Here is a 23749-nt window from a genome sequence, read left to right as displayed (position 1 = left end):
AGAGAAAAGCTGGCCTCCCCACCCTCCAGGTCCTCTGGAGGCAGAAAACAGCCTGTTTCGCTACTTCTGGTGGGCTCAAAAGGTCTGAAAAATCAGCCGGCCGGCACATGCATGCGGGCCGGAGCTGAGCTCGCGTGCCCACCAATATGGCTACGCGTACCACCTGTGGCACCCATGCCATAGGTTCGCCATCACGGCTGTAGTGTCATCACAGAGCAGAACTATTTGTTTATTTAAGCATACCAATAATTAGTTAACAGAAACTTCCTTTGAAAACTACCTGAGGACTGTGCGTTTCACAATCCATAGCTTGTACAGCAGCAGTGAAGTGTCCACCACTATGTCGATGCTGGTGTGTTGGATCTGACCGTGCTCTTCCACTGTTGCTTGTCCCCGAAGAGCCACCTTTAATCATAAGCAAAACAGATACGCTGAAGATGATATAATCAGTAATTTTGATGTGACAACAGGAAAGCATAATAAATAAGTTCATTACAAAGGAAAAAAAGTATTTTAAAAAGGAGAGAGCCAGATTTAAAATAATATAAAAACATTTTTATATATATAGTAAATATTCTTCCAATGACTTCATTTCCAAAATGTTGTAGGAATCACGAGTGTACCTGAGCTTGAAGATGTGCTAGAAGTGGTTCCTGAAGACTGCGACTGCTCCATAGCAGGACTTGTAGAGACACTGTTACTTGTGTTTGTACCTTCATCTGCTGTTTTCTTAAAGAAACTATGCTGCAGAGCATAATAAGGTTGAATTCGGGTTTTTGGATCATAATCAAGCATCCTTAAGATGAGGTCTTTAAACTTCAAGTAGTCAGCTACAGTATGACCCGACTCCCCAGCACGACGCCCTCCTGGTCCTCCTGTTTCAACTCCAAGTATATTGTGAAGTTTACGGGTTCCAGGTGGTTTATACTCCTGTTAGAAAATTAGAAATTATTTACATTTTTATTATTTCAGATCAGTTTTCTAACAATATAAATACTTCCAGTTGTTGTTTTTTTTTTTAAAAAAACTACCCTTGATTTGGGGTATTTTGGTTTTCGATGTGGTTGTTGGTTTTTGTTTTTGACTCCTGATGACCCCTGGATGGGTCCCTGAAATCTTCAGAGCTAGTTTAGTGTACAGATTAAGGCATCAGGGTAGAAACTGAGAGACCTTGAGTTCTAGTCCCGCCTTAAATACAAAGCCAATTAGATGACCTTGGGCCAGTCACTCTCTCTCAGCTCTAGGAAGATGATAATGGCAAGTCACTTCTGAAACCTTTACAGTTATTAACAATATTCATTTACTTTAAAAGAAAACCAGAGAAACCAGTGTGGCTTAATGGTCAAATAAACTTATTTGATCCTAACCCTAGTGCCCCCACCCCCAAAATAAGGCTGTTAAAAGTACGTGGGAGGGTAGACATCAAATTTGCAAATCTGCAAGTATAAATCTTTTGCCTCTTTTGACCGAACTAGGGCATGTTTCTTTCTCTGACTGTTAAGCCTCCTTATCTTGTTCGATCTTCCTTAGATATCAACTTTCCTTGCATCTCTGAAGGTCATTTCCACATGCCATGACAGTAGATTAATATTTCATCTATGTATTACAACAGCCACTCAGAGATCAGATATCAATGCTTATAAACTATTCCCCTATGAATATTTTATTTATTTATTAAATTTATATGCCACAGTTATCCTGTGGTAAGATGAGGACCCAATAAATTTAGAAATAAATATAAAATAACACAAAAAAAGTAATGCTGAGTAGCTTACAACACCATTTCTCTACAATTTCCCCAGTTTAGAAAGTTTATAGTATGTGAGTTCAACTTCCAAAAGTGTGTGTGTGTGTGTGTGTGTGTGTGTGTGTGTGAGAGAGAGAGAGAGAGAGAGAGAGAGAGAGAGAGAGAGAGAGAGAGGGGGGGGGGGATGGAGAGAGAATGTGCCTACGTTGTCCAGTGTCTTAAACTCTAAACCCGTGATGGCGAATCAGTGGCATGCAGAGCCCTCTCTGTGGGCAGGTGCGCTATCGCCAGCTGCTCTTCTGGTTTCTGGTGTGGTCTTCACGCACACCGGAAACCTGAAGACCAGCTGGCCGGTGCGCATCGGCCACCTGGTCTTTGGGTTTCCAGCGCTCTGGCGCATGTGAAGACCAGCTGGCTGGCGTGCACATGCGCACCAGCCAGGTGCTCTTTGGGTTTCCGGTACTCTGGCGCGCGTATTCCGGTTTGGACACTCGGTGCCGAAAAGGTTCGCCATCACTGCTCTAAACTAATATAGCTCCCTTCAGGGTTTAGGATGCCAGATCATTTTTATATTTTTTAACTTTTGTTTTTATTCTTCTTAGTAAAAGCTGTAGAGTAAATAATTACAATTATTGCATAGTTTATTTCTGACAATGTTCTAAAGTGAAATATTTTTGGACTGAAAACCAATGTATGCTTGCCATTTATTTTACTATTACATTTCCTAGTAGTAGAAAATATTAATAATTAATTATAGAAATTAATAATTTCTCTATGTAGGAAAATTGTTCTCATTTAAATCAGGATTAGCAAAAGTAAATGTTTCCCCTCTCCAGTTGATTCTGATTCTAATGAACAGTGTTCATCTCTGTTTCGTAGCCAAGAGAGCTAGCATAGTTACAAACAGATTAATATAGATCAAAGATCAAAATATCTATTTACCCTTTTCCCATCTTTGGTCTTTTTTAAGGTCCAAGAGCCATCTGGCAACTTCTCAAAAAACTTTTTTGCTTTTGGTGCTTGGTCAAGAATATGAGCAGGTGGTATACCCAAAACTTCCACTATTTTATTCATCTGATCAACCTGTTTCAAATGAGGAAAACCAATTAGAAGCGTAACCAAATATTTAAAACTTAAGAAATAGGCAACTCAACATAATAAAAATTCATATGAATATTAACATACCTCATTTGCTCCACTGAAAAGAGGTTCTCCAGTGTGCATTTCCACTAAGATACAACCAAGGGACCACATATCAATTGCAAGATCATAAGGCATTCCCAATAGCACCTCAGGTGATCGATAAAAGCGACTCTGGATATATTGATATATCTGCATTTTATAAACAAAGACATTAAATAATCCCCAAAAATCTAGTTAGAAAGTAATGATTCTATATTGCACATAATTTGTTTGAAATACAAAATAAGGAGAGAAAAAATTTTAAATACTACAAAACTTGGTAATTAAAGAAGGTTAAAGTTGACTTCCGGTTTGCTGTTTGTCGCTGCCAGACGTTCCTTTGGGATCGTCAGCTTCCATCGCCTGTCAGAGCTGCTTTCACAATGGAATGGCGGCTCGAAAAAACTCCGTTTCCATGAGGAAACGGAGATAGAGCCGGCAGGGGTGGGTAGAACTCTCTGCGGAGTCCCAAAAGTTTTTCCTTTACTTTTGGGACGGAGCGGATGAGATGCCCCGCATCCCCAGCCGCCGCTCCGGGCTTTGGGAGACCTCTGCTGATGCAGAGCCAGGCGTCAAAAGCAAGCCTGCAAATTTAACAGACTACTCAAAGAAAATGTGAGCTGTACCTGTAATACTGAACCGCAAGTATTTTACTGATTTTTTTAAAAAAAAATTACTTAAGAGAGAGGAGGAAAAGAAAGAGGGAAAAAAGCCTTTTAAAATGGCGTCGGCTGGAGGAGAGGCTGAAAGGGAAAGTCCTTCCGTTTTTTATTACTACAATGTAGCGGAATAAATACCACTGGCTACATTTGTAGACAAAACTTCGCTCCTGTGTCTTTTTCTCCTTTTTTTTCCCTTGGAGACCTGATATTGTTGTTGATTGGAAAGAAGTCTTTCTTGCTTTTTTTTTTAACAAAGCCTGCCTGGGCGGAAACATGGCACTGAGACTCATAAAGTCAGATAAACAAGAAGGGGGGGGGATTCTCCCACCAACAACTTAAAGGAACAAGTCTTAACTCTTCAGTCTCAGAAACCTGATTTTAATATAATAGAATTTTTTATAGAGGAGATTGAAAGAAGGGAGGAGATTGTGAATCAGCAACTTGAAAAATTTAAGCAGGAAATTAAAGAATTGGTGAAATCTAAGTTTGATTTTTTGGAGAAAAAACTCTCAAAAGTGGCTAATGGTTTTACAGAATTTATGATACAGTTGGACACAAATACTAATGTACTAGAGTCTAAAATGGAAGAAATTCAAGATAAATTGGACAATAGAATTCAAAAAATTGAAAATGATTTGACAAACACTCAGGATAATAGCTTAGAAGAAAAACCTAAAATGGATGCTGATCAAAAGTATGGTAATGCAGAAAATCTGCAACAGAAGATTGAAAAAGAGATTTTAATGGTATAATATAATTTCACAGAATATGCGATAAGATTAAGAGGTTTGCAGGAAAATAATAGGATTTAAGGAAAATATCTTCTGAATTTCTAGCTGGGATTCTAAAGGTTCAACCTGACGAAGTGTTTTGTAGGATTGACAGAGTTTATCGAATTAACTCCTGGATTGCCAAGCAAAGGCAATTGCCTAGAGATGTGGTGATTTATTTTACAGACAAAGAAATTAGGAATAATATCGTGCAAAATTCCTTCAATTCTAATTTGCAATTGTATGGAAGAAAGATTTGGATTTACAAGGAACTCCCACCTAAGATATTGATGGAAAGGAAGAAATTTGGTTTTCTGGTAATTGAGTTAAAAAAGAGAAATATTCCATTCAGGTGGGACGCCCCAGTTGGTATTATATTTAGATACCAAGGAGAAAGATATCAGCTAAATACTGTTGAAAGAGCGGAAGAATTTTATCAAAATAGGTTGAAAATGAACTTAACATCTTCAGGTATAATACAGGATAAGCAGAAGGAGCCGGAAATAAAGGTAAAATATCGAATTACAGAGACTGTACCAGATGAATTGCCTTTGGATTTATTGGATACCCCAGCTGGACTATCTACAAATTTGAGAGAAGTGGCATCTAACCTTAATGTGATGACTTATCAAGGCAAGGATAAGCATGGAAACCAATTAGGGGATATACAAGGGATAAAAAAGAAACATGAGATACAAAAACAAAACCAGCAAGACCAATCTACAAAGCAGAATAAAAACCGACCAGATGATACACAATTTGTAGAAAGGAAACCAGGATGGAAACCAAACCCACAAAAAAAAAAGAAAAAAAAAAAGAAATAGGTGGCATAAAAATAGAAATTTCTAAATCAGGCAACAGTGAAGCCAGTGACTTTAAAATATGAATGATTATGTGTAAACATGGAAGAGGCGACGTATTGGTTAATATCATCCTGAGGATTGTGGCAGATCTGCATGGCCGTAATTTGGGGACGTGAAACGAGCCTTAACCTGATGGATTTGAATTATCCACTTCGGAATTTCTTTTTGTGTTGATAAACATATTATATTATCTTGAATCACAAGGCAAGAGAATTATGCTGGGGCATGCAGAAGATCGGGTTGTTACCCACTACGATGATGGGAATTAATAATCCTGATGAAACCCATAATTATTACTATATGGAATATAATTATAATGTCACTCGGGTGGTTGTTTTTTACTTTTATACATATAAGAAGATATTTACTACTGATGGGGGCAGATATGATTGAAGATCCTGAATAAACTGTTGCACCAGCAAGCTATGTTACCCGATTATGGATGTTGGTTCTACCAATCCAGTGGAAAGACCTCAAAGAAGATACTATATGGATTATAAATTTAAAGTCATTGTCTTTTTTTTTTTTTTATTTAGATATAATGGAAAATATAGACATATATTTTTAAGTAGTGTGGGCAGTGAATCAAAGATATTAAGAAATGTTGTGTATGGTAATTTTGCATGATAGTGGGTGAATAAGCTAGTTAGTAGATTGATTAGTCTAAGAAAAGGGATTTTTAAGTGATATATTTAGGGGAGTGGAGGAAATGGATAGAGTGGAATAAATGTTAAACTAGATTTTATGGGGAAGGCCGCTTTGAAATGTTATAGTAATATATATGGAAGATTAAATGTTAAAGTAGGACTTATCGTATAGTTAAGTGGAGAAGTTATTCTATAATGTTATAGTATAATGTCTTTTTTTTTTCCCTTTCTTTTCTCTTTTCAGAAATGTATGGATAAAGGGGGATGTTATAATATTAATAATATTTTTAGTAAGTAAAGGTCAATATTTAGAGGAGGGAGTAAGTAATCTGTTATGAATTAGGTTTTTTTTTGTTATGAAGAAGTCACAGGGGGGGATGGGTGGGGAGGGGGGTTAGGGAGGGGGAGGGTGAGGGGGAAAAAAAGGGGGGGAAATTTGTATTTGAAAACTTTTTCAATAAAAAAAAAAAAGAAGGTTAAAGTTAAATATGCAATTATGCAGCAGAAAATGTTAACAATACTTTGCTTCATAGACTGCAATTCTGTTTCCTTATTTGTGAAAGATTCATATGATGTTGGGAAGCTACCAACCAGGAAAGGAGGAGGGATCAAGCAGGGGTTAATCTGAAGTCATTGCACAGCTTGGATGCTCTCCTCTCCCTCTCTCTCTGACACACACACACACCATCACACACGTTCCATGGAACCTTATCTGTTCTTTCCCAAGAGAGAGCAAGCAGTCTGGAGAGATTCTTATATTATAGATAGGATGCAATAAGGATTCAACCCTTCACATGTAGATCTGATTGCTTGTGCCTGACATGTAGAATTATACTATAAAAACTATAATATAAATTTGCTACTAGATTCTAAACAACGTAATAAAATAAGCCTCCTTCAAGCAGAGTTCAACTTCAGGTGATACAGGGACATATCTATATATTTCAATAAAAGAGAATCTATTTAACTCAAGGTTGAACTATGGAGCTGTTTGCTTCCAGGCATTTTAATACCCAAGTAGATAACATCATCAATGTTAAATAAGTGTGGAATTTGCTCCCTGTTTATGTACAGTAGGAAACAAAAAGACTAGAACACATCCTCTCCAGCAACCAACACTCAGATAATCAAGGAATATATCAGGCAAACGATCAACTAGAAAACTATACTCGAGGATTTACAAAGGAAAAAATCATACCCACACCAATATTGGCAGGGCAAGATACTGTACATAAACAAATCTTACACTCACTAGCACTGATGATATTGCTTAATTGGGTAATGAAACTTCTACAAGCAAACAATCAACCCCAGAGAGCAATAAGGACTCCACATCTATATATTTTCTTGACAATATGAAAGTGGTTTGCTGTGACCTCTTTGGGATATTTTTTCTTGATGTTTTAACTTCAAGAAACCTTAAAAACAAAAACAAAACTGTGTCCTTCTGCTTTCTGAAACAGAATTACTCTGCTATTTGAGCCATCAAAACTCTGCACCGGCAAATATATGTTTTTGTTTTTATTTTATTTTATGTTATTTAAATGCAAATCTAACATTCTGGCTAAGATTTAGTAAAGAGTTCAACAGTTTAACTGTGCACTACTGCAAACAGAATTATCATTTACTACTATGGAGACTGCAGCCACATGGATATATATATATATTATTCAATTTATATCCCGTCCTTCTCCTAGTGGACTCAGGGCGGTGCACAGCCAGAACTAAAACACATACCAATACAAAATTTAAAATTATTAAAAGAATTATATAACTGTGGCCCAAAATTTAAACCTTCAACTAAAACCCATTTGACAATTTAAAAGGCTAAAAAAAGCTAAAAAGGCGGCGGGGGGGGGGGGGTGTGTGTGTTCACGCCAGCCCTGCTTGATGGAAAAGAAAGGTTTTTAGGGCACGGCGAAAAACCCGGGGATCTGATATCCTTCGTATCTCCAGGGGAAAATCGTTCCAGAGGGCAGGAGATGCCACAGAGAAGGCCCTCCCCCTGGGGGTCGCCAGCCAACATTGCCTGGCTGACGGCACCCTGAGGAGTCCCTCTTTGTGGGAGCGTACTGGTCGGTGGGAGGCTATTGGCGGCAGAAGGCGGTCCCGCAAATACCCAGGTCCTATGCCATGGAGCACTTTAAAGGTGGTGACCAACACCTTGAAGCGCACCCGGCAGAACACTGGAAGCCAATGCAGCTCACGCAGGAGAGGTGTCACATGGGAGCGCCCCCTCGCTCCCATAATCCCCCGCGCGGCCACATTCTGCACCAGTTGGAGCCTCCGGGTGCTCCTCAAGGGGAGCCCCATGTAGAGAGCATTGCAGTAGTCCAGGCAGGAAGTGATGAGCGCCTGAGTAACTGTGCGTAAGGAGTCCCGATCCAGAAAGGGACGCAACTGGCGAATCAGGCGAACCTGATAAAAAGCCCCCCTGGCCACGTCCGTCATATGCTCTTCTAAAGACAGCCATGCATCCAGGAGGACACCCAAGTTGCGAGCCCTATCTGTGGGGGCCAATAACTCGCCCCCAATAGCCAGCGATGGCACCAGCTGGCTATATCAGGATGCCGGAAGCCACAGCCACTCTGTCTTGGAAGGGTTGAGTCGAAGCCTGTTACTCCCCATCCAGGTCCGCACGGCCTCCAGGCACCGGGACATCACTTCAAGGGCATCGTTGGGATGGCCTGGGGTGGAGATGTACAGCTGAGTATCATCAGCATACTGATGGAACTCCACCCCAAAGCCACGGATGATCACACCCAGCGGCTTCACATAAATGTTGAACAGAAGGGGCGAGAGGACCGACCCCTGCGGCACCCCACAAACAAGGCACCTCGGGGTCAACCTCTGCCCCCCTGCCAACACCGACTGCGACCGGTCGGAGAGATAGGAGGAGAACCACCGCAGGACAGTGCCCCCCACTCCCAACCCCTCTAACCGGCGCAGCAGGATACCATGGTCGATGGTATCAAAAGCCGCTGAGAGATCTAATGGGACCAGGGTAGAGGAGCAGCCCCTATCCCGAGCCCTCCAGAGATCATCCAACAACGCGACCAATGTCGTTTCCGTGCTGTGCCCAGGCCTGAAGCCGGACTGGAGCGGATCAAGATAGACAGCTTCATCCAGGTACCCAGGAAGCTGTCGCGCCACCACACTCTCAACAACCTTCGCCAAGAAGGGAAGGTTGGAGACCGGACGGTAGTTAGCCAAAACAGCTGGATCCAGAGCAGGCTTCTTGAGGAGGGGCCTCACCACCGCCTCTTTCAAGGCGGATGGCAAGACACCCTCACTCAAGGAAGCGTTGATAATCCCCTGGAGCCAGCCTCGCGTAACCTCCTGGGAGGCCAGCACCAACCAGGAGGGACACGGGCCCAATAAACATGTGGTCGCGTTCAGCTGCCCCAGTATCCTGTCCACGTCCTCGGGAGCAACAGGGTCGAACTCCTCCCAAATGGCAGTCCCAAGACCGGCACCCATCATCCCGTCTGTACCTACCCAGTCAGAGACCAAGCCTTCCCGAATCTGAGTGATTTTATCGTGCAGATACTGAACAAAATCCTCAGCACGACCCTGCAAGGGATCCTCCCGCGCTCCCAGATGGAGGAGGGAGCGGGTCACCCTAAACAGGGCGGCTGGGCGGTTATCTGCCGATGTGATAAGAGCGGAAAAATAGTTAGTTACATTTTGCATATGTAAAATGTATACATTTTGCATACACATATACTATACGTTCTGAATGCTTAGTTAGGAAACATGCAGAAATATGGGTAGTCCCCTTATCACTAAAAACATTTTGCTTATTTTGTCCTTATGTAGTAATTAGGAACATATAAAATTATTTTTGGAATATGCTGATTTATTTAAAATCAAAACAAAACAAAACAACAAGTAATACTGAAATATGTTGATGTGGTAATACTTACCCTCTGTCCAAGCTGGCAAGAACTGCCAAAATCAACTATTTTGATAGCGCTTCGTTTGGGGTTACACAGCAAGATGTTTTCGGGTTTTAGATCACAGTGAATGATACTAAGTTCAGGAGTTGCAAGAAAAAGCAGTGCAGTACACATCTGTTGTGCAAACTTTCGCGTCAAGTTCAATGAAACCCCTCTGAAATTTGTATTCCGCAGAAGGTCATAAAGATTATAGGAGAGCATTTCAAAAACTAAACAGAGATGGTTTCGGAACATAAAGTGACGCTTCAAATGCACTGAAAGAAAAAAGAAGGGGGAGGTGTTAAATTACAGGTATAGTCTCAAACCTTTAAGTATCTCCCTAAGGAAGCTATTGTTTCCAAAGGTTGCCCAAAAGTCTGCCAAACTCTTTTTTAAAGTACAACTATCCTTTTACTTTTCTATATTCATACACAAAAACTTCCTTTTGAAAAAAAGTTATAGGTAATTTCTTTCTTTGAAAATCACATGATGCTAAAATTAAAATGGTGGCACTTACTTTTTCTAAAACGAACTATATTCCTTCATTTATAGACTTCCTATGCTTGAGGCTTCAACCTTTCTTCTTAAACTATTTGAAATTAGACTAAAATTTGATTGAGCTAAATGCAACAACTAAAGAAGAAATATACTGCTGCCATTACGAAGAGAATGTGTGCCTTTAATTTCTTGTCTAGAATCAAGTACATATGTAAAAGCAAATTTCTTTTTTTAAACAAACAATACATCATTAATCATTCAGTGTGTCATCTGAGTACATATTTTGTGTCCTCTACTTCGTCCCCATCATCTTACTATATTTCTATCGTATCTTTATATTTTCATTTAATTTGTTACAAAATTCTTTCCAAATTTCTTACATTTATATTAACTTTAAAAGCAAATTTCATTAGTGTTGCTTTAGAATTGCTCTTATACATTATATTTCATTCTGCAACAGAATGCACAGCAGAGTAATTAGATCATTCTGAATTACATAAAGTTAACTTTAGTTACAGAACTACCATTAGTTCAGAAAAAACTACTTTTTATAATTTCATAATTATAAGTGTTTTAAAAATGCCTATATTGCCTTAGTGTCTCTTGATGTTTTGATAGTTTCATCTACTCCTTCACTGTTAAAGAAATAATCTGAGTATCTACTTCCTTAACATGTCTTACAATTAAAATACTAATTGTAAAATTAAGGCATGAAAATGCTCCTAAAAATGAGGAGCTTAGGTAAAAACAATCAGATGTCATATTTGGGGGGAAATAATATTTTTCAAAATATATTAAATAAAGAAAAGGCTAGTCTAACCTTAGAAAGTATCAGGAAGATAGTATCTCATATTTCTGTCTAGCTTCTTTTGATGGTGGACTAAATTACAGGCAGTAATTTAATGAAAAAAGGTTGTGTTTTAAATATGACAGACACTAACCCTTTCTGAGTTTTACAAGTGAAGACTAGAACTTTGAAAACACATATACATAGCACATTATTTTGTTTTTCTCAATGTAACTTGGAGCAATTTAGTCCTACTGAATCTGGATCATCTGAGAAACTGATAATCTGAGTGTGTCATCTATCAAGCCAAAATCTGAGCTTCATTTAGGGAGATTCAGGATTCCATTGCAATAATTAAACTCAACAAATATATCCAAGGACAAGCATATTAATTCATTCATATCTTTCTACACTATTCAGAAACAAAACCAGGACAAAACATATGTGCCACGTTGAAGGCATTAATAGAAATGTGATTGCTTATTCAATATTATTCTTGGTGAACCTGCTTTTTGGGCCATCATTTCTATCTTAATAAAATGATATACATAAATGTTTGTTTTAAATGTCCCAAGGGGAAGGGGGTACTGAGTACATAACTTGCTCATAAAATTTAGAACTGTATTATCGCCAGTTAATTCAGTTAGTGTATGAGAGATTATGTGTATGAGTCTTCAGAAAGACTGAATCAGTAGATTCAGTTAGTGTATGAGAGAAAGCTAATATACTATGGGGTAAATACTGTTATATCTTATATCAACTGTTATATGTTGATAATCTAAACAGTGAACTGTTTACAATCAAATGAATTTCAGTTAATTCACTTGATTATAAACAGTTCGCTATTATGATTATCAAGGAAGTATATGGATGACGGGATGGATGAGGATGGAGGTGAAGACGAAGCTCGGAGAGGAGTGGGACATTTTATATCTGTGATGGTGGGGAGGGGCAGAGGGAATGGAAGCAGGGGGCGGGGACTTCGCACCCGCTGTATTCAGGTGGTGGCGCGTTCCCGCTCCCACTGCTCATCCTGCTTCCCTAGGGGTGCGAGAGTGGGGGACCCTGGATTCAGACTGGTGTATGTGAATGCCAGGTCCGTTGCGAATAAGGCCCTCCTCGTACGAGATCTTATTGAGGAGGAGGGCGCGGACCTGGTTTGCATTACAGAAACCTGGTTGGGGCAGGAGGGGGGAGTCCCTCTCTCTGATTTATGCCCCCCCCAGGTTTTCGTGTGCTGCACCGGCCGCGACTCCAGGGAAGGGGTGGGGGGGTGGTGGCGGTGGTTATTAGGGGAAGTCTTAGTCCTAGAGAGGCCACTGTCCCTCAGATTGGCAGGTGTGAGTCTCTCCTATTGAAGTGGGACCCTGGAGTCCAGTCGGGCTTGTTGGTCACGTACCTATCTCCCAGCTGCGTGGCCACAACCCTGCCCGCACTGCTCGATGTGCTGGCCGAAGTAGCAGTTGAACTCCCCAGCCTTTGGGTTGTGAGAGATTTCAACTTGCCTTCGATCGGCGAGACATCTGAGACAGTCCGAGAGTTCACGGCCTCCATGGCGGCCATGGGCCTGACTCAGGTTATTCAGGGCCCAACTCATAGGGGAGGACACACACTTGACCTGGTTTTTCTCTCTGGGCAGTGGATAAATGGCCGGGGTAAGGGGGAACTTTCTATTGCCCCCTTGTCATGGACCGACCATTCCCTCCTTAGACTGGACTTTCAATCCGCCAACGCTTGCCGCTGGGAGGTGGAACCAGTAAAATGGCTCCGCCACAGGTGCCTGATGGACTCTGAGCGGTTCCTGACGGAGCTTGGGACATTCCCGGCCTCTCAATCCTGCGACTTGGCCGAGGCACTGGTGGCATCCTGGGAGTGGGCGGCTGCCGGGGCCTTGGACCGAATTGCATCTTTGCGACCTCTGACCCGATGCAGATCCCGGGTGACTCCTTGGTTCTCCATGGAGCTCCAGGAAATGAAGCGCCGGGAAAGACGCCTAGAGGAGTGTTGGAGATCCTCCCGGTCTGAATCTGATCAAACACAGTTAAGAACCCATTTTAGGGCTTATCTTGTGGCGATTGAAGCGGCGAGACGTAATTACTTCGCCACTCTCATTGCATCTGCAGAAAACCGCCCAGCAGCCGTTTAGAGTGACCCGCTCCCTCCTTAATCAGGGGGCGGGGGTTGACCCCTTACAGGGCAGGGCTGAGAATTTTGTTCAGTTTCTGCAAGATAAAATCGCTCAGATCCGGACTGGTTTGGACTCTGACTGGGCGGAATCCATCCGGGAGACTGTGGAATGTCTTGGGAGTAACATCTGGGTTGAGTTTGACCCTGTTTCCGTCGATGAAGTGGACAGGATTGTGGGTAGACTGGGTGCCTCCACTTGTTTGCTGGATCTGTGTCCCTCCTGGCTTGTTTCGCCCGCCTGGGAGGTGACCGGAGACTGGATCCAGGCAATTATCAACTCTTCTTTGAGGGAGGGGGTCTTCCCCGCCTCTCTTAAGGAGGCGGTGGTTCAACCCCTCCTCAAGAAGCCTGCCCTGGATCCAGACTCACTTAATAACTATCGGCCCATCTCCAACATTCGCTTTATTGCGAAGGTTATTGAGACTATGGTGGCACAACAGCTTCCACAGTTCCTGGAGGAAACGGAGTACCTAGACCCGTACCAATCGGGTTTCCGGCGTGGGCACAGCACGGAAACGGCATTGGTCGCTCTGGTGAATGATCTCTGGCAGGCCCGGGATGGAGGTTGTTCCTCCATCCTGGTCCTACTTGACCTCTCAGTGGCTTTTGATACCATCGACCATGGTATCCTATTGCAGCGGCTTGAGGGGTTGGGGATGGGAGGCACTGTTTTACAGTGGTTCTCCTCCTACCTCTCAGGTCGCTCGCAGTTTGTTTGGGCGGGGGAACAGAGGTCCCCCCCGAGGCCCCTAACTTGTGGGGTGCCTCAGGGGTCAGTTCTCTCCCCCCTACTCTTTAACATCTATATGAAGCCACTGGGTGAGATCATTTGTGGTTTCAGGGTGAGGTGTTATCAGTACGCCGATGATACTCAATTATACATCTCCACCCCGGACCACCCCGGGGATGCCCTTTCCGTGATGTCCCGGTGCCTGGAGGCGGTGCGGGTCTGGATGGGTAGGAACAGACTCAGACTCAACCCTTCCAAGACTGAGTGGCTGTGGTTGCCGGCATCATGCGTTCTAGAGGTCCCGTCACTTTTGATGGGGGGGGGAGAGAGGTACTTGCCCCCGTTGAAAGGGCCCACAACTTGGGTGTCCTCCTGGATTCCCTGCTGTCTTTAGAAGAACACTTGATGGCCGTGACCAGGGGGGCTTTTGCACAGGTACGCCTGGTGCGCCAGTTGTGCCCTTTCATAGACCGTGATGCCCTTCGCATGGTCACTCATGCCCTGGTTACATCCCGCTTGGATTACTGCAATTCCCTCTACATGGGGCTGCCCTTGAGGTGCACCCGGGGGCTCCAGCTGGTCCAGAATGCAGTTGCGCGGGTGGTTACCGGAGCTCCTCGTTACTCCCGTGTAACACCTCTCCTGCGCGAGCTGCACTGGTTACCAGTGGTCCACCGGATTCACTTCAAGGTGCTGGTATTGACCTATAAAGCCCTACATGGCTTAGGCCCAGGGTACTTGCAGGACCATCTCCTGCCTGTTTCTCACTGTCCTGTCCGCTCTCACAGAGCCACTCTCCTCAGGGTACCGTCGACCAGGCAATGCTATCTGGCGACGCCCAGGGGTAGGGCATTCTCTGTGGGCGCCCCTACCCTTTGGAACGAACTACCCACCGAGCTCCGGACGGCCCCGGATCTCCACTCCTTCTGTCGAGGCCTGAAGATTTGGCTATTCCAATGAATGGGCTGATGCTGATTCTTGGGTTTTATTATTTATTGATTTTAATTTGGTTTTAATGGGATTTTATTATTTTATCATTGTATGTTTTTAACCTGTGTTCGCCGCCCTGAGTCCTTCGGGAGAAGGGCAGCATATAAATACTGCCAAATAAAATAAATAAATAAATAAAATAAGTAATGTTCCTGAGTTACAATTTGGAAGAAAGGCAAATTTTCTATTAACATTAAACTGTTTCTAATCAATATATATCAACTAGAACCGGGGTAGATAAAAATCAATGATTAAATTTTTTTTTAAAAAAATGTTATTTTTAGCAAATTTATTTTAATAAAATGCTTTTGGAGTAAACATATATCAAAAGATAGTTTTCTATTTAAGATACATTAATAATTTAGTTTATTCAGCATGAAATGGAGCTTAGTTATGTAGCATGAGGCTGTATATTCTGCAATATTTACATTTCTGGTAAACTCATTCAATGAATCCAAACTCTGCAGGCTGAGATATCATGCACTGCATTCACACAATTTCACAGTAACCATGAGATAAATCATAAAACAAAGTTCAGGAACATTCCTTTATCCCATTGTTTTGCAAATCTATGTACACTACAAACTGTATGATTGTTTGAAGAGAAATGCATCTGTACCACCAGGCTCTAAATGTGAGGAGGAAGGGCAAGCAATAAAAATGAAAGTGAAATCTTCTAAGCAGCTTATAAATATATTATTAAAGAGCACCTGTCATTTCAGATCCATCATGGCAGCACCTGTTAGCGGGCATCCACTCACCTGCTGCCTGCAGGTCCCTCATCTTGTTTTGTCACTGCCGCATCACCATCCATCCCATTAAAGTGAATGGGACTGTTGTTGAGTTAACAGTGGGTCATAGGAAGAGCGGATGCAGGACAGAGATGACAGTTGCTCTTTAAAAATTATGATTTAAATCGAATTGACTTAAATCAAGCCTTTTACTAGTGATTTAAATCATGATTTAAGTCAACTTGATTTAAATCAAATCCATCCTGACCAGAACAATCTGAAATGAACCATCAAAATATGAACAATTGCGTAAAAGGCTCTTATTATATGTAGGCATCAAGGTTCCATTCATGAATCAAAAAGATCAATAGAAAGCTTCAGCAAGAAACTTAGATCCATTTATTTTATGTAATGAATAATGGTAACTTTCTGCATAAAACACCCAAAAGGATCTAAAAAAATTTGAGCTAATGAAGACTAACTGTACAAAAATAGATCCAGATTGAATACATAACTGGTGAAAGTTTAAGAAATTATAGAAATTATTACATGATGCTCCTTAAATAGCTTAAAAGTGGATATTTGCAAAGATTGAGAAGATTTTTTTTAAAGGAAATATATTATAACCTCAAAAGGACAATGAAAATATAATGGTTGATCATTATAAAAACTGAGATACTCAAAAGCTATCTCTTGAAAAGATAAATACCTATGTAATATTTCATTTCTGTGTCATGTTTGTTCATAAGCTCAAGAAGTCGCACTTCAATTTGGGCTTGATTTAGGAAAGCCTTCTTGTTCTTTATAATTTTAATAGCTACCCACTCCTGTTCCACACGGTCATATGCCTTTACAACCTGTAGAAATGTAAATGCAGAAATGTAGAAAAGAAAAACACAAAATAGATACAACTGCATGTTAATTAGAAAGACAAAACAATTATTGAAATAAATTGCCTTCTATAAGCAACAGAACTTCTTTAACACATATGTATTTGTGTAGAAGATAGAAACAGTCTAGATTTTTGAAAGGAGGAAAATAACTTGAAAATTTTTGGAATTAATTAGTGATTAAAAGTTTTCTAAAATTCTATATTTGTCAAATCACATGAAATCTAACAGTTAAAACTACTTGCCTAATCAGAAATAAAAAGAATTGAAATAGGACTTTGGGCAGATCTACACAGAATTTAAAATGAATAGTATCTATAATGATATACGCATACTATATTGTTGCATTATATATTGGTAGGCTGTTAGGAAGTATAATGTATTATCTGGCTATCAAATCCATTAAATATCTATAGCTCTACACAGACCTGTGCACATCAACACATTAAATCAAGGTAGTATAATGGAAAAATTGGGTTTTCTTCCCCACCACCATCATAGTCTAAAAAAAATTGCAAAATGGATTGTGAAGAGTATATCAAAACCACCCATAAATGACTTGGGTAGGATATTGCTTTAAGCTGCTTTTATTCAAATTATTCAATCATTACCTGTCCAAATGAGCCTTTGCCTATTAAAGAATCAATTTCATAACGATCCATCCATTTTTCCCCATTTTTCACAATATAGTCATAGTTGTCATCATCGTATCCATCATTATAAACCTTCCGCTCTTTTTTGTGACTAGAATCATCTCCTTGTCCCTGTTGATGTCGTCGCTTCTTTTTTGCATAGTAAACCTGAGATTAGGAAATGCAATTATTGCATAGCCAGTTTGTATCATACACTATTGCAAAAGAGATTGAAATGATAATTTAATTGGTAATAAAATGATAAAATGGTGAATAAAAATAAAATGATGATATTAATCATTAGATGGTTGCATTTTTATTTTATAGCATAATTTATTCAGTTAAAAAGGACCTACACAAGAGTATGAATATTGTTCAGTAGCCTTTGACCAACTGCTCTAAAAGCAAATCTGGAGCTGCTGAAACATAACAGCTTCATACAAGTTCAGTAAATCAAAGAAGCTTGAAGCACAAAACTTGCAAAAGCAGACGTAATTTTAAAGGGTGCAAAGAAATATATGCATTCATAGTTCAACCTATATGACATTAGTCTTCTATTTTATTACTAAGAACACTGCTCTCCTCTGTGCTAAAAGTAGCTTTGGATACCAATGAACAAGTACAGTGTCGTTGATTCATTTGTGTTATCCTTATCTATTTTTAGGGCTTGAGTGGATAAAATATCATTTTTAGAGTCTGTTATTTATGTAGTGATACTGAACTTTTAACCACTGCATAAAGAAGAGTCCTGATTTTTACATTATTGACCAATTGGTGTTTGGACAAAGGACATTATTTAATGGCAGAGAGAAGGGGAAGACTGTAGAACAGTTTTAGACAATAATGATTTAATGTCTTTATGATGGCTGGAATCTGGATACAAGCAAGAAACATTTTTCTGCTTTCTACCTGGCTTAGAGAAAAGAAAGGAAATCCCTAAGATCCAGGGTTACAAAGCTTTGCAAATAAGAATATTGGCTATGATCTATGAAAGAAAGCTTTGCTATGGTGATGAATGTTTTTCTACCCTCTCAGAAACAAGTCTAAACACTATCTGTCATTCAAGTGAAGTGGATAAATCAATCTTATAGTATTTTATTGCATCTCCCACTTTTTATTCATAAAATAAGATAGCTTTTATTTTCTTCTAGCAGACAAGTAATTTTGCCTATAACAAATTTGCAATAAGAATAATTTCAAAGCAGAAAAAAATAATTTTAAGAATGCAAAATTAGAAGAAAAAAAGAGCAGACAATAGCCATTCATACAATATATGAAAATAAAGAAGGGAGGGAGGGAGGGAGGAAGGAAGGAAGGAAAACAGATTTTAAATATTGTTCTAAGCAGCTTTTTTCCTCTTCTAAAATGCTACTCAAGTAGTAAGTATTCTCTTGAAGACTATATCTCCACTCAACATTAATTGTATTGTAATTGTATTATTAATATAAATTTAGAAAACGTTTTCTTTGTATTAAACAATTAATGTCCAAAGAAATGCATTACAACAACAGCTAAGACTATATATTTAGCTTGTATATTAGTATTAGTAAACACTTTCTAGCCACAATAAATAAACTTATATCAAAATAAAAGTTAACTCAATAAATTATGCAAAATTTACCTCATTAATATGTTTGTATGTTTTGATCAAATCCACAGACAGTTTCCTTAAAGGAGCAGCTGCTGGATCACGGAAAGTTAGTGGCATTCGCCTCTGTAAAATAACAATATCACATATAATCTTAATCAGATAAATGTTAAATTTTATACGAGTATATCACATAATCTTAATCAGATAAAATCAGAATGTTATTTAAAAATAATGGATTACATATTATACATTCATCAAAAGAATAACCAGAAATATATTTAAAAAGCAAAACATTTAAAATGACAGGTGCTAAAATTTATTTTACTAACATACATCTATGAATGTATAGTAGATTTTGGTTTATACACCCTTTTATGAGATTGTTCTGTTAAAAATAGAATAAAACTAAATTGCTTTTTGGTTATAAAATATAGGGCAACTGTTTCTAAAGCAGATGAATATTCTTTTGAAGAAATCCTTTCAAATAATAAAAGTATCCCTTTCCAGTCTATTTTGCTATTACACCAAGAATTCCATTGAACAGATATGAACCTTGTCCTGATAAATTTGTCCTTAATCTTTAAATTTTGGAATATGGCCATTATTCAATAAAAATAAGCATAGGAGCTGAGACTTGGAGATAGTGACTGAAGTAGTTTTCCCTGATGGATTTCAATAGCAGAATCTTCCACCTAAACATCTATTATCCAAAGAAAGTCTATTCTAGTAATTTCTACAGGTTTGCATTACAGTATCTTGAAAATACAACTACAGTTCTACATGTTACTTTTTTCCCAAACAAATCAAACTCTGTCCAGAGGCGACTTTCCTGCCATGCTTCTGAAGTATTTTATAAAATAGGGCCTTTAACTCAGATGAATGCAGAATGGACATTGTAAGATGCAACCTTAAATAACTTGAATATAGAAGCAGAGACTTTGAAATTCGACAGACAAAATGAAAGATATACCAATTTTAAGCAGACTACACTGACAGTATTAGCAATGATGTTAAAAGTTCTAATGCAAGGAAGGTAACATACAGATTTAAGAACCCTTAACTGACACTGCTGAAATCTAATAGCAAAGTACACAGGATCAATTGCCAGTTTAAGCATCACTAGTTGTTTTAAAATGTAGAATGGGACTGAAGTTTTAAACACAATTTGAACATCTACCTCAAAGAGTTAAGGAGGAAAAAAAAAGCTGGAAGATAACCCTTTGACCCTCCCACTTGCACAATATTGTTTAGTATATGTAGGCTTCAGGGCCAAAATAGTGTGCTACCCTCAGTCAAAAGCTGGAAGGCCCTAGCAACAAGGGCGGAGCTTAACAACTTTGACAGACTCAGTCCACCAATCAGGACAGACGAGTGCATCACCCATCCTGGCTGCTGTCTCCACCCACAATGGAGAACATTGAGGAAACACTTTTTCTGGTTGACCGAATTGATCTGAAAGGGTGATTTGAGGGGCTTTGGGGTAGAGCAGAGGCATCACACTGTTTCCATTAAATAAATGATTGGGACATGATATTATAAGACATGTTAGGGAGAGTGAAAAATTGAGTGAGTCTACAAATATAATATAGCACACAATTAAGTATGTTGGCCTTCCTTCCTTTCAGGGTGCAACCTAACCAAAGAATCAAAATGACAATAGACGTTCAAAGTAAAAAAAAAAAAAAAAAAATCCTGCTTCTTAACCTTGGGATAGCTTCAAAGTAAATAAAGTATCTATTATCCAGGATTTAATTCTGATGAAAATTATAACCTGGAACTTATTACAAATATCTAGGTGAGAGAGAGAAAAAAGGATTCATTACAAAGTTAAGTCACTCTAGGATGTTAACAATTTACAGCTGTAAGCATAGAGCCTGCAAATCTTTTAGAAGTATCCATAGTAGCCATTCAATCTGATCAAAGCTCCAAATAAGCTCTAGTTAAACAAGTCATACATAAAACAGTATATTGGATCACATTTTTATTTTATTTTTTTATTGAAAAAGTTTTTGAATACAAATTTCCCCCCCCATTTTTCTCCCCCCCTCCCCCCTAATCCCCCTCACCACCCATCCCCCCGTGACTTCTTCACAACAAAAACCCAATTCATAACAGATTATATAATATTTTACCATCCCCTTACTCCCTCCTCTAAATACTGACCCTTACTAATAATATTATTAATATTGTTACTTCCCCCTTTTACCATACATTTCAAAATAACATTCTACTGTAACATTGTATAACTTCTAATTTATAACTTATAATATTATTGTAACTCCCAATTTAGCAATAATCTGCCCTTTTTCTCCTCCTCCATACTTATATCTATATATTAATACAACATTTCAAAACAACCTTCCACTTTAAAACTATATAATAAATCCTACTTTAACATTTAATCTTTTATGTATATTAATATAACATTTCTAAGCAGCCTACCCCATAAATCCTAATTTAACATTTATTCAACTCTATCCATTTGCTCCACTCTCCTAAATATATCACTTAAACATCCCTTTTCTTAGACTAAACAATCAATAAAGTAACCTATTTCCACCCACTTCATACAAAATTGCCATGCACAACAATTCTTAATATCTTTAATCCACTGCCCACTCTGCTAATATATATATATATATATATATATATATATATATATATATATATATATATATATATATATATATATATATATATATATATATATATATATATATATATATATTCCATTATATAAAAAATAATTATAATCCATATAATATCTTCTTTGATGTCTTTCCACTGGATTGTTAAATCCATCATCCATAATAGGGTAACATAGCATCCTGGTGCAACAGTTTGTTCAAAATCTTCAGTCATCATCTGCCCCCATCAGTAATGAATATCCTCATATATATATAAAAGAAAAAAACAACCACCCGAGTGACATTATAATTATATTCCATATAGCTGTAATTGTGGCTTTCATCAGGATTATTAATTCCCATCATCCTAATGGGTAACAACCAGATCTTCTGCATGCCCCTGCGTAGCTCTCTTGCCTTATAGCTCAAGATAATTATAATATATTTATCAATAAAAGAAAGAAATCCAAAATAGATAATTCAAATCCAACAGTTTAAGGCTCTTTTCACATCCCAAAATTACGGCATTGCAGAGGTCTGTCACTGTCCTCAGGATAATATTAACCAATACTTCGCCTCCACTGTCTTTTCACATATTCATTCATTTTTTAAAATAACTGGCTTCACTGTTGCTTAATTTAGAAATTTCTATTTTTATGAGACCTATTTCTTTTTTTCTTTTCTTTTTGTGGGTTTAATCTCCATCCTGGTTTCCTCTCTGCAAATTGTATATCAACTGATCGGTTTTCATTCTGCTTTATAACTTGATCTTGTTGGTTTTGCCTTTGTGTCTGATATTTCTTTTTTATCAATTGTGTATCAGCTAATTGGTTTCCATACTTGTCTATGACTTGATGAATCATCACGTTGGAGCCCGATGCCACTTCTCTCGTATTTGTAGATAGTCCAGCTGAGGTGTCTGAAGAATCCAAAAGCAATTTATCCACAGCAGCCTCTATAATTCGATGTTTTGCCTTTATTTCCAATTCCTTCTGCTTATCCTGTATTGTGCCTAAAGATGTTAAGTTCATTTTCAAGATTTTTTGATAAAATTCTTCCGCTTTTTCAACAGTATTTAGTTGGTATCTTTCTCCTTAATATCTCAATATTATACCAACTGGAGCGTCCCACCTGAATAGAATATTTCTTTTTTTTAGCTCAGTCACCAGAAAACCAAATTTCTTCCTTTCCAATAACATCTTAGGCGGGAGCTCTTTGTAAATCCAAATCTTTCTTCCAAACAATTGCAAAGTAGAATTGAAAGAATTTTGCACAATATTATTTCTTATATCTTTATCTGTAAAATAAATCACCACATCTCTAGGCAATTGCCTTTGCTTTGCAATCCAGGAATTTGTTCTATAAACTCTGTCAATCCTACAAAATACTTCCTCAGGTTGAACCTTTAAAATCCCAGCCAGAATTTCAGAAGATATTTTCCTTAAATCATCTCTGTCATTTTCCTGCAGTCCTCTGAGTCTAATTGCATATTCAGTAAAATTATATTGCATCATTAAAACTTCTCTTTCAATCTGTTGTTGTATGTTTTCTGCATTACAAGTCTTTTGATCAGCCTCCATTTTAGGATTTTCTTCTGAGCTATTTTCTTGAGTGTTTGTCAAATCATTTTCAATTTTTTGTATTCTATTATCCAAATTGTCCTCAATTTCTTCCACTTTAGACTCTAATAAGTTAGTATTTGCATCCAACTTGATCATAAATTCTGCAAAACCATTAGCCACTTTTATGATCTTTCGGTCCAAAATATCAAACTTTGATTGCACTAATTCCTTAATTTCCTGCTTAAATTTTTTAAAGTTCTGATTCACAATCTCATCCCTTCTTACAATCTCCTCCAAGAGAAATTCAATTATATTAAAATCAGTTTTCTGAGACTGGAGATTTAGAACTTGTTCACGTAATTTATTAATGGGGGAATCCCCCCCCCCTGCTTGTTCGTCCGGCTTTGCAAGCTTTAATGCCATATTTCCACATAGACAAACTATTTTTAAAAAAAGAAAAGAGAGGCAAAGAAGAAAAAAAAAACTTCTTTCCAACCAAGATCAATATCAGATCTCCAGGAAGAACAAAACACAAAAGTAGAGCTTCTTCAATTGTAGCCAGAAGTATTTATTCCGCTACTTTGTATCTTAATAGAAAACGGAAGGACTCTCCCTTTCAGCCCCTTCTCAAGCCTCGGCAGTCGCCATTTTTAAAAATTCTTTTTCTCCTTTTCCATTTCCTTCTTCAATAATTGTTATAAAATAGATGAAATAC

At 38.6% G+C, this 23749-nt stretch overlaps 1 protein-coding gene across 5 annotated transcripts in view; it reads right to left on the bottom strand.

Annotated features, from left to right (window-relative positions):
- The window catches only part of DYRK1A (dual specificity tyrosine phosphorylation regulated kinase 1A), a 187757-nt gene that overhangs the window by 3904 nt on the left and 160104 nt on the right, over positions 1-23749 (bottom strand). For all 5 annotated transcript variants that reach the window (XM_060686405.2, XM_034401832.3, XM_087871258.1 and 2 more), the window contains 8 exons: positions 18876-18968; positions 17234-17422; positions 16442-16589; positions 9798-10084; positions 2933-3079; positions 2690-2830; positions 624-930; positions 281-405 (listed from right to left, as the gene is read on the bottom strand). In XM_060686405.2, coding sequence (XP_060542388.1) covers positions 281-405; positions 624-930; positions 2690-2830; positions 2933-3079; positions 9798-10084; positions 16442-16589; positions 17234-17422; positions 18876-18968 — 1437 coding nt within the window. The remainder of the gene's footprint in view (positions 1-280; positions 406-623; positions 931-2689; positions 2831-2932; positions 3080-9797; positions 10085-16441; positions 16590-17233; positions 17423-18875; positions 18969-23749) is intronic.

The sequence above is a fragment of the Pantherophis guttatus genome, chromosome 5, assembly GCF_059756535.1.
Source record: "Pantherophis guttatus breed Tessera chromosome 5, ASM5975653v1, whole genome shotgun sequence".
Taxonomy (NCBI): Eukaryota; Metazoa; Chordata; class Lepidosauria; order Squamata; family Colubridae; genus Pantherophis; species Pantherophis guttatus.
Note: the sequence above shows the minus strand (reverse complement) of the source record. Positions and strands in the feature narration are given on the sequence as shown.